General features: G+C 44.4%; 1 protein-coding gene across 7 annotated transcripts in view; it reads right to left on the reverse strand.

Moving 5' to 3' along the window:
* Positions 1–218: 218 nt before the first annotated feature.
* SHQ1 (SHQ1, H/ACA ribonucleoprotein assembly factor) overlaps positions 219–20,334 on the reverse strand; it is a 94,202-nt gene continuing 74,086 nt past the window's right edge. For 4 of the 7 annotated variants that reach the window (XM_035106624.2, XM_035106623.2, XM_035106625.2 and 1 more), the window contains one exon: positions 219–18,794. In XM_035106624.2, coding sequence (XP_034962515.2) covers positions 18,134–18,794 — 661 coding nt within the window. In that variant the 3' untranslated portion in view covers positions 219–18,133. The remainder of the gene's footprint in view (positions 18,795–20,334) is intronic. The other 3 variants (XR_004692024.2, XR_004692023.2, XM_035106629.2) reach the window with 3 other exon arrangements.

Consider the following 20,334-nt stretch of genomic DNA (forward strand, 5'->3'; position numbering starts at 1 on the left):
AAAAATGAAATAAGTTGCTTGTGCGAAGCAGAGAATAACTTGTTTGCTTTGAGAATAGGATGTCCCAAGCCAAAGACAACTGTTTGCTTTGTAGAAGTCCTGCATACATCCCTTGCTCTTACTATAAACAAATTGCTTGCTTTTTTACAGGCTCAGCACAGTGTTGATGGCATTTTTGTGCTGCTGCTGCTGCTACTACTACTATTTTATACCCCACCCATTATTATTATTATTAGTAGTAGTAGTAGTAGTAGTAGTAGTAGTAGTAGTACTCTTAATGGCTGCTAAAAACGTGCTCTTTTTTTGACTCCTGCCTTAGAATAGTCTCCAGTGGCTCCTATTTAACAGACACAGGGCCTGTTTTCTCACTTGCCGGTGATGGAACAGACACTCCAAGCTGAGGGAAAACCAACAGAGTTTTATGCAACACTGAATATACAGTTTCTGGGGGGGATATCAATGTACCAATGCATGTGCTTCTTTGATATCCCTGATGTTTTCAATCTATAGCAGGGATTCCCAGACTTAGGCCTCCAGCTGCTGTTGGAGTACAACTCCCATCATCCCTAGCTAACAAGACCAATGGTCAGGGGAAAGTAGGAATCTGAGCTAAGTCCGTTGTATGCATGTAGGCTTTGTTTCATCTGGGGAGGAGGTTTTAGGGAAGAGTCAACATGGTTTCCTCCAGATGTTTGCTGCACAGCAACTTCCAGCAGCCCCAGATGGCATAGCCAATGGTCAGGAAAGGTGGGAGAATGACTCCGCCTATGTTCTGCAGGGCACTGCATTGGCAACTGCTGGCTTAAGTCCAAGGCTTCGTAGAAAAGGCAGCCTAGCAACCTGCACCTGCATAATGAACAGGGTTTTGCCATCTAGGCTGGGGCTCTGGTGCTACACTCAAAGAGGTTCACAGCATTAAAGGATAACCAACCTTTCAAGGAATCGACTGACATATTGCATGCAGTTTGCAGAACTGTAGATTCAGGTTTTACAGCCAGCAATTAGGAGCCAGCAAAAAAGGCTGGGGCCCTGAATCATTCCCTTTGCGACAAAGAGCAATGTGTATCTAATCTGTCTAGGCAGAGCATCCCATTTTCAGTCTTTTTAGCACAGCACTGAGAATACTATATTCAGCCTAACAGAAATTCAAAAGTTAAGTTTTCCCTGTTCAGAATATGACAGATTGCAGGGAGCAACAATGGAGTGATTGAGAGCCTCTACTAATCACATCAATTGATATAAATTACTTTGTCAGCTCCACCATGCAGCTGCCTGTAGGATTTACACCTCATTAAGCTTCCAAGTGCTAAATGAATCAATAGGGCTCAGTGCTACCATTTTTAATTAATTGTTCTAGTAATAGGGCGAAAGGAACACAGGGGGAAAAAATACAGTAATAACCAGAACTTTGCTTCCTATAACTCTGGATAAGTTTGTGGATGCTGAAATCCCCCCTCTATCAATTTAGAGAATATCCCCGGAGAATATCAAGCAGCAAATAATAAATGCAAATAATTGCTGCTCATTATTGGCAGAGGTCTTCTGAACATATAAAGTGCCAAGTAATCCCTGTATCATTTAGGGCCAGGCTATGGCCACGGGCAGCCATACCTAGAACCCGGTGGGTGGGTGTGCGCGCGCACGCGCGCACATGCCCCAGCCTATTGCCCCCACAATCAGGACAGAGAAGGACAGAAGGCTGTTGCGAGATGCATCCGCTGCTAGATTATTAGATTCAATTATTTCAGTGGGTTTACTCTGAAGAAAGCATACAACCCCTGTGCTCTTAATCTTCAGGGCTTGGCTAATCAATTGCAGGCGCCTTCTAGTTTTTAACTGCAGATCAACGTTTTGCAAAGAAAACCAGGGGCTGTTCGGTACAAGGAAGACAAATATCCCAGTAACTTTAGTGCTAGCACACACACACGCACACACCTCTGTCACGCTAGCAGGAATATTTGATGCAATCTACAAATTTGCTGCTGGAATGTTTGTGCTTGTCTGTGATTATCAGAAGCACCTAAATATCTGAAATAGAAGCCTCTGGGGAGTCCCTTCTCCTATACTTAGGTTTTTGGAAGTTACTTGCGGTCCTTCAGTGATGAAGTCATACCTCGGTTTAAGTACAAGTACACTTCGGTTTGAGTACTTTCAGTTTAAGTACTCCGTGGACCCGTCTGGAATGGATTAACCCACTTTCCATTACTTTCAATGGGAAAGTTCGCTTCAGGTTAAGTACAGACTTCTGGAACCGATTGTGTACTTAAACCGAGGTACCACTGTATTTGTATTGTTGGGGTGTGTCTAAAAGATCTTATGGGGACTCCTCTAATCCAGCAATTTCGATGGTAAGGTGAGCTCACTAAAATGGTCAGGCTGGTTGGACCAGTTTATCCTGGCAGGTTTTCTCACATTAGGGAGATAGCAGTGGCAGTTGTTGTTTCCAATAGCAGGAAGAGATTTGAATGGGCTAGAAAGCTAGGAAGATGACTCATCTGTTCATTCGTCCTCCACCTGAGCACCTGGATGGGTGAAAGAACGACACAGAGCCCTGAGTTCCTCCTTGTAGGAAAAGGTGCTGGTTGTGCCCCGCCCTCCAAGAAATCAGACGGAAAGCTGCCAACTCTGGGACTTTTCTTGGGATGCTTAATCTGATGAATCTCCATCTATGATCAGCTGCTATACCTGTGTAAATAAACCATATATGATAAAACACCACTAAACTGCTGGGGATCTCATTTCAAAAGTAAACAGCTTAGGTAAACTCTGCACTCTTGGCGTTTTTTCCACTGGAAGAATTGGGGTGTTTGTAGCAATATGTCCTAGAACAGGGGTAGGCAACCTTAGGCCCATGGGCCACAAGTGGTCCATGGGGGTTGTTTAACTGGCCCAAGAGTCGCCCCCGAACCGAGCCGCCCGCTTGGCGAGTCCCCGCATGTTGTGCTAAACCAGCACAGCACAGCGCAGCACGGGGACTCGCTTCCACAGTGCTGGAAATCGTGTCTGCGCAGACGCCGGAAATCATGTGCACGCTCACTCATGTGCACAATCTGGCCCACGAAGGGATCTCCACTGGAGTGAACCGGCCCAGGCAAGGTAAACCCTGCCAACCCCTGTCCTAGAACTAAAGGAGAGCCAGTAGTCTCACGGAAAGCTGCTTGCCTGATTCTTGTAATCATCTTCTGTGTGCCAGATGTTTGCCAAAGACTTCTCTGGGACTCATCTTCCCTTACTGGTAAAATAATAGCTGCAGCTGTCTAATATATATGTGTGTGTATATGTATATGTATATATAAAGATTTTGCATATCTTTATACTGAGTGCTTCTAAATCGGGAGGTTCGCGCACACAGCTTGAGTCATATTACAGAAGAATCAAATTGGGGTTCCGGTGTAAAGTTAACTAATTATTCAGACAATGCCAGTATAGTAACGAAAAGTATTCAGCAGTGGTTCCAATTTCCTACTAGCAGGGCTCACAAATGCAAGGGCTCACAGCTGCTTCTCCTGTTCAGTATTTGAGATCAACAGAGTCAGCTCAATCTTTCATCAGGACTATGTGAGAAATTGAACCTTAGGGCAAAACAAGCAAGTCCATCAGCACTAGCATTTCTTCTTGCCCAGGAGACTGGCTTCCTCTCTCCTTCCCCATGTGCCCTAACACCCCTTCTCTGAGCCAATTGGCAGCTGCAGAGGGGAGGAGACAGGCAAGTCCCATGGTGCTAGCTGGAGTTGTGTTGGCTCCCTCTTATGTTGATTATTATTATTTATTCATTACATTTATATATCACCTTTACTTTCCAAGGAACTGAAGGTGGTGTACATAGTTTTCCTCCTCACAACAACCCTGTGAGGCAGGCTAGGCTCAGAGATGGTGACTGGCCACCCAATGAGCTTCGTGGCTGAGTGGGGATTTGAACCCTTCTCACCCAGGTCATTGTCCAACACTCTTATCCATTATGTTACACTGGCTCTAGGGGAATAGCTTAGCCTTAGTTGAATCTGGCCCGCTATGCCAAAATTTTCCTTGCCATTACTCAGCTCACACATTGAATGCTTGCAGTAGCCTGTAAAATATAAAACCTTAAAGCCTTAAATGGCTCATGACCACAATACATCAAGGACCGCCTCTCTCCATATGAACTTACCAGGACCCTGAGATCATCACCCAAGGCCCTTCTTTCTGTGTTTCCTCTACAAGAGGTCTGGAGGGTGGAAAACGAGAACAAGCTTTTTCTGCAATGGCTCCCTGTCTGTGGAATGCTCTCCCCAGGGAAGTTCGCCTGGCACCTTCATTATACACCTTTAGGCGCCAAGCAAATACCAGGCCTCTATGGCTTATTGATATCTGATGCCCTTTTAAATGTGTTGTGGAAGGCGGGATTATTGGTTTGTTTCTGTTCTTATCACGTATTCTGATATTTTTATATTGCAATTTTATGTTGTGCACCGCCCTGAGATCTACGGGTATAGGGTGGTATACAGATCTGATAAATTAAATAAATTAGATGCCCAGGGAGTCCTTTTGCTCTGGGTATAGATTACCACAAGCAGTGGGGCAGAGAGGAACCCAACAACAAGGAAATGCCTTAGGGGGCTGCTGGGACTGTTGGGTGGTTTCCTCATCTATGAGTAACACCCTGACATTTGCGAACACGTTTGTGGCATTCATAGCTGACATTTCTAGGGGCACATAGAAAACATAGTATGGACTTAATGTGTATCCTAGACCTAGAGTATCAAACAGATTTTGCTGGACAGCGCTCTTTTTCCCCTGACCATTGGCCATGCTGGCTGGAACCATTAGTGCCTGGGGGTGTGTGCAAGGTTGTCCACACTTGGTCTGGCCCATCAGGACTCTTCTTGTTCAGTTCTTATGCAATCAGCCCCATCCTTCACTTTTTCCTTCCTTGTATCTACAGTGGTACCTCGGTTTATGAACACAATTGGTTCCGGAAGTCTGTTCATAAACTGAAGCGTTCATAAACTGAAGCAAACTTTCCCATTGAAAGTAATGGGAAGTGAATTAATCCGTTCCAGATGGGCCCGCTGCGTTCATAAACCGAAAATTCATAAACCGATGTGTTCATAAACCAAGGTTCCACTGTACATCGTAAGGCCTTGAAGAGTGATTAGTTCTTTGTCCTGTTGTGTGGGCAATTGATAATTGATCATCAGTAAAGGCCATCATAAAGTATGCATTATTGTTTAGCATATCTGCCTAACTCTGATATTGATTGCAATGTCTGCTTGTTTTGTGACCCTTAACTCACTGAATCCAGCTACCATCACAACAAAGGAGGCCGCTACCCAACCTCCTTTTTTAGGAAGATGGCAAGTTACCCAAGTTTTCACACGATGAACAAGCAAGGATTTGGACCATCATTTCCAAATCTACAATATGTATGGTTTTAGATATGGAATATATGCACCAACTCCATACCGATATCTAGTTCCTTGCAATGGGTGGGGAAAATATTTTGTTTTTGTTTCTTTTAACAGAGTTTATATAATGCTTGATCGTAATAAAATCTCAGAGAAGTTTTATTTAGAAAAAAATATATTAAAAGGATCAAGAATTATGCAGAAGTGGCTTTTATGTTTTGTGTGAAAGATCACATAAGACACGAAAATGGTCAGTTAATGAAACATAAGCACTGACTGAATGCAGCTTACAGTGACTGGCGAAAGGTCACTCAGTGAGCTCCACGGCAGATCACAACTTGAACCAGGGTCTCCCCAGTCCTAGGCCACTGCAATCACTATAAGAATCTGACTTCCATGGTGGTGCTAGTAGTGGTGAAAAGGTGCCCACACAACACCCAGTTTTACCTGCTCTTGAGAAAGTTAGAGACACTATCTGATGTTTTCCACACTACATCCAGGCCTGTAAGGACAAAGGCAGTAAAAACAAACATGCTTGACCCCGTTTTTTCTTTTTAAAAATGTTAACCTTAAACTGTTTTAGGCAAACGTTCATCCTTGCCAAAATGTCGCTAGTTTTCAGGTTAAATTATAGGTGGTTTTGCTTAAATACAATAAATAATGTTTGGCAGTATCGATTCCCCTTTGTAAATGTGGGTTTTAGAACATCACCCGCAGGGAGTAATAACACCCCCAAGAGAAAACCCCACCAGACCATCTCATAAACTCTAATGGCTTTGGAGTCTCCGATAACAGAATTCTGTGTGGCAACGCAAGCAAGGAACCTGACACTGAAGAGTATGAACGCCATGTTCTTCTGTGGAAAGTCACTTCACACCTCGATTACAGCTTCTGCCAACCACTTCAGATGTGAAGTATAATGTTTTCTCTGGCGAGAGGAGGCCATTAGCACAATAAGCAGTTATCACTGAGACTGCGAACTGAGCAGTACCAAGGGAAATCACCTCACAGTGTGGAGGCTCTGCAGATTTCTTGTTTTCATGCCACTCGGAGGAGCCATTTCAAGTGATTCAAACACATATGCAGATAAACCACCCCTGCTTTGGTTGGGTGCTGACTGGGAACAGCTGCTCAAAGATACTGTATGTGGGTGCCAAGTTAGGACATCAAGATGTAAAAAGGGAACTTCTTGGTAGTGGCAAACTAAACTGTGGAACTCCCCCACCCTCCCAAAATATATCCGTCTAAAACTGAGTGCGAGTGTTGTTTTATTTAGAAACCTTTCACTTAAGAGAGATATTCAGTTGTGGTTTTAAGATAATTTTGAGTTTAACTGTAAAGAGCTGCAAAGGGTTTTCCCCCCATCTCTCATATAGGCTTTATCTGTTTGCTTTGAAAGCCATTATCTTAAAGTGGGCTAGAGTTTTAACTGAAGTCCTGAAGTCACTTACTGTAATGCAAGTCCAGCTGAACTTAGTGGGATTTACTTCTGCATAAGGTGGCAGAGAAGACCAGTGGATATTATTTCAAGAGCTGCCCTTGCCCCATGCAATTGCATAGGGAGCTTCGTAACACAAGAGTTTTTCTGCTGTGCCAACCTCCCTTCAGTTAAGTTTTCAAGCAGTGACCGTGCCAGTGTCTGCATGTGTGAATCAGGCCTAAAGTGGTTAATAAGACAAAATATGAAAATGTATAGAATTGTGTCTAATGAAGTCACTCCATTAATGCAAGGACTTCCACCTATGCAATGGGACTTCCCTCCCCCAATTTGTTCTTGGATTCCCGCAACCCTTGGGAGATTGGTGGTGTATGCGAGTGTGCAGGAGGAGGCATTCCCATTGCACAGATAAATGTTATTTCACTAACAGGAAGATATCATTGGATACAGTGGTTGATTGATCTAAGGCTAGCATTAGTATTATCTAGAATACTGTAACACAGCATTTTAACTGTTTATTCTAAATGACAGAAGGGACAGATAACTGAATGTGATTACTAAGGCGCAGCATGGGTTTCTCAAAAACAAGTCATGCCAGACAAATCTCATGTCTTTCTTTTTTGATAAGAGTTACAAACTTGGTAGATCAGGGGAATGCTGTGGGCATAGTGTATCTTGATTTCAGTAAGGCTTTTGACAAAGTCCCCCCATGTTATTATTGTGGAGAACTGGCAAAGTGTGGGCTGGATGAGGTAGCTGATAGGTTACCACACCCAAAGAGGATTCACTAATGGTTCCTTGTCATCCTGAAAAAAAGTGACAAGTGGGGTGCTGCAGGGTTCTGTCCTGGGACCATTGTTACTCAGTGTCTTTATAAACAACTTGGATGAAGGAACTGAGGGGATGCTCATCAAATTTGCAGATGACACCAAACTCCACCTCAAGGGCAAACTACACACCATGCATGGTAATTTAAATGCCAGCATTTAATATTGTGGAAGGCAGCTGGGAAGCAGGTGGGGAAAAGGACAGTGGGGAATAGGACAAGGGGAGGACTGCTTTGCCCATTCCTCACCTGCAGTCTGTCTGCTAGTCCTCCTCTCCATGCCCCCCCCCCTAGTCATAGACTGTGTCAGTGCACAATCTCTGCTCTGCTCTTTTCATTTCTCTGCATGTTCTAGAAGACCAGGGGGGAAAGGAGCTGGTTACAGCAAGAGGGGGAGACGCCCTGGCTTCTTCAGCAGCCTGCCTCATCTCTGCCTCTTGGGCCCCCTCCTCTCCTCCTCCTGGTTCTGGACTGCTGTCTGTCACAGCCTCTTCCTACTCACAAAACCCTGTTGCCTCTTCAGCTTCTGACACCTCCCCCCCCCCAGTCTGCTCCCTCTTCTCCCTCTGACCACTCATCATCGTCCCACCACCAATCCCCTAGCTCTGAGCCTTCTTCCCTTGGGCTTCCCTTTCGGGCTCCCCAGCTGGAACCACCCACCTCTCCTCTGCATCCAGCCAGTCCATGGCAATCCCAGTTGCTGGAAACCCCAGGAGAGAAAAGTGCTATTTTCTTTGTGTCCTGCTTGTGGGCACCTGGGTGGCCCCTGTGAGAACAGGATGCTGGATGAGATGGGCCATTGGCCTGATCCAGCAGGCTTTCCTTATGTCACTGCATGGCAGCTGCTTCTCTTTGCTTGCCCAACCCCATTCCAGATGTATCTGCCATGGTACATCTGGACACACCTGAGAAAAGCAGCAGGTAAGTAACGCTCTCCCACCCTTTGCTGAAGAATCCCGCACCCCACAACAAAGCACCAAGTCTCAAAAACCCTATTAAAACCCCTGATTTTATTTCGTTTCCATTGTATCCCGGCTGTGCTAGTTCAACGTACGATGCTTCAATATGCTGTAATTATGCTCAAAGAGCAAAATTGACTTCCTTATATTTCTTTTGCTGGTAAAGCCCTCGCTGGAGGGACTCCCCTTCCCGGGGCACCTGTGCTGGATGCTATCCTCTCGCCTGGCCTCAGAGCCCACCCCCTTCCAGCTCTGCAGGAACAGATGGAACAATCATTGCACTCATTCCACAGTTTGCCCCCCTGCTGCTGCCTGTAAGCCTTCTGCAGTTGTAATACACATAATTAGGCAAGTCAATGGCCAGTGCAGCAGATTAGAGGGCGGAGCTGCAGCCAGCAAAGCAGGCAGGCCAATTTATCTACTGTAGTGAATGGGACAGTTTCCTCTCAAATTACTGGGGGAGGGGGGGAGAGTGTGGACAGGAGGCAGAAACCAATTATGCCACTCTTAAGCAGGGGCAGGAGGGTGTCTTTCTCCAGCCTTGGCCACTGCCAAGGAAATATTTAAGAGTGGAATTTATGGGATTAGTTCCTCGCTTGGCTCACCGGTGATTTATGCTTACAAGTCCCATTAACATTTATGACTCACTCACTGGAACCGTCTTGCTGCTCCTGCGTAATTAGATGGCACGTTGTTCCGTCTTATCCCGGTTACAGGTTGAACTGCACAACTCCTGCCTTCCTGGGAGCAACGTCAGCCTCACCAGGAAGGCTACGTCTTGGAGTTAATGCACGCGCAAGAATTGCAGCATCAAAGAGGTGGCTTGCTTGGCTGAAACACAATGGCCCAGAACACACAAAAGAGTGTGCAGTGCTTTTCAATATGCAATGGTTCAGTGCTTCTCAATGGGGTTCACACATCCAGAGAGCCAGTGTGGTGTAGTGGTTAAGAGCGGTAGACTCGTAATCTGGTGAACCGGGTTCGCGTCTCCGCTCCTCCACGTGCAGCTGCTGGGTGACCTTGGGCTCGTCACACTTCTCTGAAGTCTCTCAGCCTCACTCACTTCACAGAGTGTTTGTTGTGGGGGAGGAGGGGAAAGGAGATTTTTAGCCGCTTTGAGACTCCTTCGGGTAGTGATAAAGCGGGATATCAAATCCAAACTACTACTCTTCTTCTTCTTCTTCTTCTTCTTCTTCTTCTTCTTCTTCTTCTTCTTCTTCTTCTTCTTCTTCTTCTTCTTCTTCTTCTTCTTCTTCTGCGACACCAGCCATGACATGATGGGAATGGCTGGATCTGACAGAGGAGGAGGAGGAGGAGGACCCTGACACTGGAGGTGGGGACAGTTCAGGCAGTGATGGCGAATAGGGCCAGACATCCTGGCAAGGGAGGAGTTGGTTGAGTCAGTCCCTACCCCACCTCCAGAGAACAAGCTTCAAGGAGTAGCCAAAGAGCTGGCTGTCCAATCAGTGGAGCCAGCTGAACTGGAGATGGAGGGGTGGGATCAGGTCCCATTGTCAAGGACACACTATTACCTGTGCCAGCACAAGCCAACCCAGCACTCCCCCCCCCAATCCCCATAGTTTGCTTGCAAGCTTGGTCTTTTTTGCGAAGTATCCTAGAATTCTGCTTATGGACTTTTGAGCCATGTACCCTCTATTCTGGGCTGATGCTGAGACTGTGTGCTGACTTCTTAATAATTTTATAACAATACTTTTATTATTTGGACCCCCCCCCATCTAACTGGGCTGCCCCAGGCACTTTGAGCTTTTGGTGTTTCCTGGAGTCCAAGAACTGCGTCCAAGTGTAGAAGCTGGGACAGCCAAGGCCTTGAGTGGTAAGTCATTGGATGATGTACACCCATCCCACTTTTCTCAGATTGAGTTTTGTACGGCTGCAATTTTGCTGTTGCTGTGAATGCCTCTCTCCTTTCTTTCTGCAAAGCTGTGAAACCTACAGTCCTGGAGGGTCCGGGGTCAATGTCTATACAGAAAGACAGACAAGAGCAATATTGAATAATAGATCATAATATACTAGGCTAAAATTGGTGAAGTGGGTGAATGGTGCTAGGAAAGAAATCAGCAGTGCTTCCACAGTGCAGAGTGCATTCTGTGATGCAATGTGAAATTCCAAAGGTTCAGGTTGTGCTGCTTTCCTGCTTCCAGTGTCCATTCACAGCAGGTGTGTGTGTGTACACACACACACACACACACACACACACACACACACACACGGGTAATAGGTTTTGAAGCTTTGCAGATCTCTCTCTCTCTCTCTCTCTCTCTCTCTCTCTCTGAGCCCCAGTTCCTATGACTATGATAACTCTGTTCTGTGGGAGAATAAAAATGTGGGGCGAGTATTGTGGTTGTGAAAAGGTGTTTTCCTAAAATCAGGGACATGCACTCGGGACTAGGGAAATGAGGAAAGTAGAAAGCAATCAGCATCTTTCAGAAGGCAGAGAATTGGGGTTGGGTTGGGGAGAAGCATGCTCAGCATCCTGGAAACTACATTAGCTGAAGGTCACATAATAAATAGTGGTGTTTTTGCATAGCTCTGATACGAGCACAAAGGATGCTTGGCAGAAATGTCAGTCTTGTAATATTAGAATTTCCTATTTTGGAGGTGCCATGACAAAACCACAAGTCACTCTCTCATGTTTTGAAATGGAAGCTGCCTGCAAGTCCAGCGCCCACCTAAGATAGGCTGTTGCCCGAAATGGAGCCCAGATGGTACATAGCCCCTTGCTAACGTCTAAAATGTTTTACAGACACTAAGTCCCGACTTCACCTACTCTCCTCTCATGGGGCCACTTGCTGCGTGTCAGAGCTGATTCTGATCAGTTTCTTGTTAGATTTGTGTGCTGCCTCTTCTTTCCTACTGTGACAAAGGCTTTGCTGATAATAATAATAATAATAATAATAATAATAATAATAATAATAATAATTATTATTTATACCCCACCCATCTGGCTGGGTTTCCCCAGCCACTCTGGGCGGCTTCCAACAGAAAAATAAAATACAGTAATCTATTAAACATTAAAAGCCTCCCTAAACATATAAAGGCTGAACTTAACAGAATACTAACATGGATGTGCAGATGGCATCAAAATATATGTTACTGCAGGGAATGCCATCATGTGGCACAGTATTACCCTTAAGGTCTTCCCCTGGCACCAACAATTATTGTTATTATTTATTGAATAATATTGACTACCGCCCTATACCGTCTCAACAAAGCCTTGAGTCCTCTTGCACACTGCTGCTTGGTTGTGAGATGGTGAACGTGGTTACCTTTTCCTCCCTAGAAAGTACATAGAACTGAAGCTGGACGTTACAAGAGTGACACTCTTTCCCACTTCCACCTTCAGCTCTATATGCTTTCCCAGGCCCATATTAATACTACCGGATCCAGTTTTTACCCACATCCCCTACAAAAGCAACATGTGTGTGCTTTCTTTCTGTCTCCCCTGTGGGGGGGTCCAGGAGAGGGGAGTAGTACCAGAAGAGATCATAGCTGCAGTACTTGCTCAAAAATCCAAAGGTGCCCAAAGGCCTGTGTTGGTAACCTGTGTTAGTGACTGCAAAACTAAAAGACAAGCTTTAAACATACTAGTTACAGGTAGGTAGCCGTGTTGGTCTGACATAGTCAAAACAAAAAATAAAAAAAATTCCTTCCTTCAGATATCTGAAGAAGTGTGCTTGCACACGAAAGCTCACACCTATGACAAACTTAGTTGGTCTCTAAGGTGCTAATGGAAGGAATTTTTTTATTTTTTGTTTAAACATACTGTACTGTGAGATTTCAAACAATGAGCAGTGGCTTTAAAAAAAAAAGCATCCACTGCTGTCTGAGGCTTAAACAGTAATTACCACCATCTTTTCTAGCTATTGGTTGGAATGGGCAGAAAGGGCAAAAAATGCTTGTTGCACGTTGACTCTCACAAGTTTCTGGGCTCCTCTAAATACATCTTATGGGGGCTTAGATTAATTTCTCCTGCTTAAGAGTAGTACAACCTACAGGTTAGTAAACTTTAGACTTTTACAGACATTTTAAGTTTTTACAATAGCCCCTGACCTATGCATAGTAAGGTTTAATGAGCTTATAATATACTACAAATCCCAGAAAGCCCAAAGAAAAACCTGATATGAATATCCCAACTCAGCATAGCTGCCAAGTTATCCCTTTTTTACAGGGATTTTCCCTTATGCTGAATAGGCTTCCTCGCGAGAAAAGGGAAAACTTGGCAGCTATGCAACTCAGTCAAGTTCCAAAATCAATTTTGAACATTGCTTTATACCAAGTATGACCATTGATCCAACTAGGATTGAAACTGGGACCTTCTGCATGCAAAGCAGATGCTCTCCCCCTGAACTATGGTCCCTAACTACCCATGCACAGCACTGGATCTTTGACCATTGAATTATCAGCTGAATCCTATGAACCATGAGGGGAGATCTGCTTGTCCAGTGTGGGATTTTCTGCCTCCTCCTTCCTACTGCAGCCTCCTCAAAGCTGCTCCCTAGGGTTTGGGAATCCCTCCAGAACTTCACCGGATGCAGCATAGGAGGTTGCCACTGGGTGATTTGGGGGGGAAATGGTCAGAAATCAGATTGTTTGATCCAATCCTTTCAAAGAACTGCAACAATTGTAAGAAAGAGCTACTGCCAACCACAGCAACCCAGCGCAACACAAAAATACTTCCCCATGTCATTCCATGAAGCACCCCCAACCCTGCGTGATGTGGCTGGGGAAAAAGTCTAGGGCATGGGTAGGCAAACTAAGGCCCGGGGTCGGGGTCCGGCCCAATCGCCTTCTAAATCCGGCCCGTGGACAGTCCAGGAATCAGCGTGTTTTTCCATGTCCTTTTATTTAAAATGCATCTCTGGGTTATTTGTGGGGCATAAGAATTCGTTCATTCCCTCCCCCCCAAAAAAAATATAGTCCGGCCCCCACAAGGTCTGAGGGACAGTGGACAGGCCCCCTGCTGAAAAAGTTTGCTGACCCCTGGTCTAGGGTGCTCTCACACACATTGCTTCCATGAATATGTGGAGAGGAAGCAAGCACCCCACAACATCCACATGTGAAGTTTGAAAAGGGTAGTCTACGCATGTTTCAGAGTGTGTGCCAAAGGTGTATACTATTTTGTAGACACATAACCCAAACTTTTCCTGGTGCAAATTCATTTTCCTTCCGACAGCAAAGCATCCAGCTAATGACACAATTCCACATTCGTTCCACTCTTCTGTCTTATCTTTTCGCTGCTCTGGAGAGCCTTCTGCCTTATCTCAGAAACAAATGGCGTCCAGGACAGCTTTAAGCAACAGAGCCATTTATCTGCCTGACATGTGTTTCCCTGTTTGTTTTCTCTAGCCTTGAGACACCAGCTTTGACAATATTTAGCTGTGTCAACCGTGGCAGGCTGCTGAGCCCACTCACTCCAGAGATATGAATCAAATTCTTTGGTACATTCATCATATACGGGAGTAAATAGAGGCTCATCAGTGGTTCCCTTATCTGATATAAAATGAACTCTACATATCTTTCAGGGAAAGGAGTCAAAGGTGGGAAGTTGTCTTTTTAAAATAAAAAAATAAAGTTTTGGTCAATCTACAGCAGGCATCCTCAAACTTCGCCCCTCCAGGTGTTTTGGACTACAATTCCCATCTTCCCAGACCACTGGTCCTGTTAGCTAGGGATCATGGGATTTGTAGGCCAAAACATCTGGAGGGCCGCAGTTTGGGGATGCCTGATCTACAGCATTACCCTTCAAGAGTTACCCTTCAAGAGTTACTAGGCACATGTCCTCCTGTCCTGTTCCCTTTATAAAGACTTAAGGAACGAGATCATTACTCCACTCCTTCTGACCATCCCAGGGCGCTCAACCATGGCCATAATGCATTTCCTTCTATCAGACCTAAATGACTAGACAACAGCTAAAGTTGCTAGCTTCATTGCTGGGGCAATTAGAATAAGGGCCACCAACTGACTGATAATTCAGAATTCTAATTTGTGCTTTTAACAAATCTTTTATTGTACACAATGTACCATTTTATTGTTGCTATGGCCTTTGGCTAATGTGAATAAAGTTTATTATTGTTATTACAGTATTAGGCAGAAAACTTTTCCTTCAGAATTTCAGTTCTGTCATGAACACACTGAGCGCATTTAAGTGAAAAACCTGTTGATTAACATGCTGATAATCAGAATACTGAAAACAATTATTCTGTTTACATTGTGTCACACTGATATACAGATGCTAAGATATCCTCCTTTTGAGGATTCATTAATTTGATCCTTTTGGGGACTTCCTGTTCAGTCTGACCAATTTTTTTCTATTTTCTGAACAGATCAAGCAGGTATGTGAACTAATTATGCGAATCAGCTAACATATACACAGATCACCAACCAAGGATAAGACAAACTGTACGGTTTGTTTTTTTGCTTTGGGCAGCTGATTGACAGTTTACAACATTCAAGCCCGGCAAAGAGTGGGAAACCTCCAATTATTCGGGTTAAAAGTAACCCACAGCATTCTGAAGTGGCTAACCACACTCCCTTAAAGTTTTTTTAATGCAAATTAGGAAACATTCATTTATTTAAATGTTTATTTGGTCACCTGATCACTTAGGTTTGGGGTAAAGAGCCATGAAATAAAGAATGGTATAAAGTGTCAGTTAGCATTTATTAACATGAGGCAGAGACCCTGACTGACTTAACCTGGGCTCCTAAAAGGCAGCTCAAAGATAAAAGCTCTTGCAATGTTTGCAAAAGATGCTGAGGTTCTGAAAAGCCTTCAGTTGGACAGATTCCAAGTAAAGGAAAAACCTCTCCAAATAAGCTTTGCTGTTTGAACACGGACAGCATGGTTAAAATAGGTCCAGATATTGTAACGGGACACACAGAAGGTGGTCACTTTCCGTATGGAACAGAACAGAGCATCTTCACGCTTCACACACAGGTCGCAGCAGAGCAGGCTTCTCCACAAAGCAGCGCAAAGAGATGCATCAGGAAGACACAGGTTTAGGTGCATGCATCCTCCTTCAAAGTTTGCAAGTTTTACTAAGGTAAACAACAGAGGAGCATACTGTAATGCATCAGCTATGGAAAGTATGCAGCTGTCCGAAGTGTATATATGAATTTGAGTACCTGAATGGATATTATTTATCTATCGTAGGAGTGATCTAAAATAGCATACTCCACTCCCTCACAAAGCAAAGCATGGGGAATGACAGTGTGAGGAAGATGCGTGAAGGGGACCCTTTTCGTTTCACAAATTTATACACTACTTACGAGTGCAAATGCAAAAGTGCAACAGCTTTCAAGTGTGACAGTTAAAGCACTGGGAGAGAGGGTGGCTGGCTGACCATAAAATAAAATAAAAAAACAAATACAGACGACTGAACTCAAAACACATCTGCAATAGATTATTGTAGCCACTGTTTTGGAAATAGTTGGGTCTTTTCCCTTGCTAGCTTTAGCTGGTGAAAGCACCACAGCAGCCAACCTTGCTTGTTCATTTGGCAGGTATAAAGATGGTTGAACAGAACAGGGCAGGAACAGAAACCTGCAAGATTAGAATGCCAGGAACAAAAATATCAGGAACACAGACTTCCCAATGGTAGTGGGGGGGGGAGGCAAATGTGAGGCACGGACTTCTAGCTGCTGGTGGGGGGTGTATCGAGGCATTTCCTCTTTCTTAACAATGTCAGAAGGTTGAAACACACACTACAGGCATCCTGTGAGTGCCACTGAAAGCTGCAACCCCACACAAAGGTCCCTCCCTTTCCTCTCACAACATTTAGAAACACTTTGCTGCTGTGTTGTAACATCACCACAGTCTTGTCCCGCTCCACATCGTTGGCTACCACTGACAGGAATGGAGGAATGCACGCAATGGTGTCATGGCACAGGGTTACGTGCTGGTCATTGTTGTGGGGGAACACACCTGACAGAGGGTGCTATTTTCAGAGGCAACCTTATGTCGTGCATCACCCAGGCGTATCACCCAGGCTGAATGGAAGGGTATCATTGCACACTAGTTCTTGCATTCCATGTATTCCCAACACTTAAAGGGGAAGCGGGATTTTATCTCCACCTACTGAAATTTCCTGAGCATTTGGTGGGCAGGGCGGAGAGAAGAAAAGGTGGAGAGGTCAGACTCCAACTCTGCCAGGATGAAGTTAGAATGGAGTAACCTACACAGGAGGCAAGACAATGCTTTGGACAGAATAAAGAGATTGCTTTCGCAAACATAGAAGCTGTCAGTTCTCAGAGAGAAACAGAGCTGTTCTGAGAACAGAACAGGCAGGCTCCCTCCCCAGCTGGCAGCCACAAAATGGAAGTGCAAGTGTGAAGAATGGGACACTATAAACTTTTGCAATATAGGTTTCTTCGGAGCGCCGCAGTGTTGGGATGTATGTATCATATACACAGACTTGTACTTCTTTTTCAAATCTCCACAACAATTCAAGCATGTGAAAATGTACTGGCATAGTCTGGAGAATTTATTCTGCCTCTGCCCACCACGGTGGCAACATATTGTCAAAGAAAGGATTCAGTGGGATTCAGGATGCAGAGCTCAAGAGATGTGCATACCGTTCGGACATGGATGCAGAAGACACATACAGCTCTGCCTACAGTTAGTTAATGAAGCTTAGCTACCCAAGAGCGAAGCAAGAGGGTAAGTTGGTAGTTCAGGCAAAAGTCTAAAAGGCAGAAAAACGCAATATATACTCAGCTCCATCGTTGAATGGTGGAGCATCTTTTGGTGATTAAGAGTTGCAGCTAAAAAGAATGTATTGCTCCTTTCGGACCAGCACCAACCACTAAACCCACCTTTCCTCCATCCCAATCACATATTAGCAGCGCAGCAGGAGTACAGATAACCTGAAATCAGATGTTCACACTTGAAAGGTAAAATATATTCTGACCATGTACATGTTCAAAAAAGAAAGAAAAAACACCATACACAGCCATGTATCACAGATTATTATTTTTTAAAAAAAGATGAGAGCAATCCCATGTACTCTTACCTGGCAATAAGTCCCAATAAGTTGTGAGAAAGTACAGGATCAGGCAGCACTGGCATTGATGATATCGCGCATGCAACTACTACTGAAGCACATCTTATTAGATGCGAGTGCCTGTGATGACCAAGCCTCGTGCTAGTTGCTGTACAATGGACACTTCGAAATGGTTAAATTGAAATAAGGAGGACAGTAATACCCCGAGTGGAAAATTTAGGAGCTAGGAAACCCTGATAATGAAATACAACATTTAAATATACATTTGAACTATAAGCAATCTGCAGAATACAAATCAGCAAGCTTCATCCATGTTTGATCATACCTTTTGTAATACTACTAACCTTGAATGATGCCACTTCAAAACTAACTCCAGGGAATAGGGAGTCTTGTTTTATTTGCCTGCAGAGGAATATTTGCTGAAGTGGCCTTTGGCTGTTAAAATGAACCACAACAGCCAGCACTGCAAAAACCACAAACCCCTAGCCCACCCCATCCACATTTCCTTAAGAAGCTTCATTTGTGCTGCCAAGGAGCAGAAAAGCGCTGGGCTTTGGAGTCACCTCTAAGAAATGTCTCTTTCCATTATGATCCGGCGAAAGTCCTTGAGGCTGAGCCGTGCAGCTTGTTCCTGTCTCTTCTGAAGTGCTGCTGCTGCTGCCACTTACAGAAGGCAAAGCTTCAGGCTGCTCCGTAAGCCTAATTGCCGCCTGCATTTGCTTTCCTAATTCCTCTATCAGTTTCCCGGGAACAGATGTAGATTGCAAAGGAGCCTTTGATTTTTCATTACTAGCATCTAACGTCAAAGTGCCTATGTCTCGCCTTAATCCATTACAGTCAATAAGCAGGGCTGTCCTCTCCTCTTGGAGTGTGCTTTGTAAAGGATTTATTTTCCCATCTTCGCTGGCTGAGGACTCTTGTTCATCTGAATCGGAGTCTCCTGTCTCATATGATGAAGTGCTGCTTGAGCCCTCAGAGTCACTCGCAGCTCCTTCGGAGGGAGGCAGCTGCGGCTCGGAGACATCTGTGCCAGCAGCTTTTAACTCCTTTTCTTCCTCTTGCACGAGAAGTGCCGCTGCTTCCAGCTCGTCAAGCTCGAAACCTAATTTGGCCTTGCTCAGCTCTGCTTTCTGCACGCATTCGGCAAGGGCTGCCAACTTCTTTGACCTTTAAAAGGAGGAGAGAGAGAGAGAGAGAGAGACCGAGAGCACATACATTTTGGTTACACTCTGTGCGGCTGACAGATACAAAGATTATCAAAACCAACAAACCTCAGTGATGACAAAACTGTAACTGGGTTTGCCCAAATTCCCAGAACATGCAGAAACTCACTATGCATTCCATTTAGCTCTTTCCAGACCCTCAGCACCACATTACATATAAAAGAACATTTCTATCTGAAGATTTGATTAGCTGATATCCCTCAAGTCATTGGGACGACATGAAGCTGTACATCTCTCTAGCCTAGAGCATTCACAACACTTTAGCAAAGTGCAAAAGTTATGCCAGAAGATGGAACAGAAGGAAAAAGAAGAAGGAAAGTAATCTTCTCTTTAAGTTGAGTTCCTACCACTATTAAAACTGGTATCGAGCCTAATATCAGACTGGGGGGGGGAACGACACACTATTAATCTGCAAGCGTGTATGTCGCTAGTGACTTGGTCTTGGAAACAAATATCTGTGGGCTCTATTTTTAATTGGATAGGAAAATGTGCCCCACACCTTCTCGTGTTTGTATTATCTATACGAGAAAGATGTCAACCTGGTCTCTTTTTACCACCACCGCCTATGATAGGATAAGGCAACCCAGTCGAGTTCTGTGGTAAACCTCATGCACATAAATCACGATAAGCAATAATTTGTACAGTCTTGCGAATGGTTTTGTTCCTCTCGGTTAGGAGAGACTGCAAAAGGGGGAGTCTGAAAGGTAAATTCTCACTGCTCAAATAGGCTCCATTTGACACAGCAGGTTTCAAAGGTTGCAACAGAATCTCAACTATACGCTCCGAGACACCGTAACGTAACAGACGTAACTTGTTGTTAATGAATCAAGTGCTAACTCAAGAAATGGTAATAAATATTACAAGAATACTCCCATTTCAAAAGCGCTACTGAACTGCCAAAGGCCACTAATATGAGAAGTCTCCAAAGCCACTAATAAGAGTTAATACTGTTAAATTAAAAATTAGGAGCTGGCTGCCCACCTCTATGGACACAGTGATTAGCTTCCTTTTCTGTGAGCAGATCAATGCATGAAACAAGTGCATGTTTGTGCAGGATGAGCTGTTTGTGTAAGAAAACAGGACGATGTGTCAGAACACTTTAACCCTGCGCCACAAACGGAGGACGCTTCGTTTCATTTGACTTTTTAAAAAAGAAAAAAGAATCATGGGGATTAATTTAAACAAATGGCTTCAATAAGTGTTTAACGACGGAACAGTAACTAATCTGTAACACTTAAATTAAGGGATCCTTACTGGTATGCCTGCAAGTGTTATTTCCTTTTAACAGAGAAGGGTGCTCTATGCTGGCTGAGTGCTTTTCAATACTTTTACAGAGGTCAAACGGAGCAAAACGGAGCTGCAATTTTGGCCTTCGCAGAATGCAACTATCCACTTTCCGCAGAACCGGAGCTGTGCTCATTCAGTTACAGTCTTCCCCATCTCACAGCAGAGCACCTCTCCAGGGTCTCAGACACTACCATAGT

Source organism: Zootoca vivipara, chromosome 2, assembly GCF_963506605.1.
Source record: "Zootoca vivipara chromosome 2, rZooViv1.1, whole genome shotgun sequence".
Taxonomy (NCBI): Eukaryota; Metazoa; Chordata; class Lepidosauria; order Squamata; family Lacertidae; genus Zootoca; species Zootoca vivipara.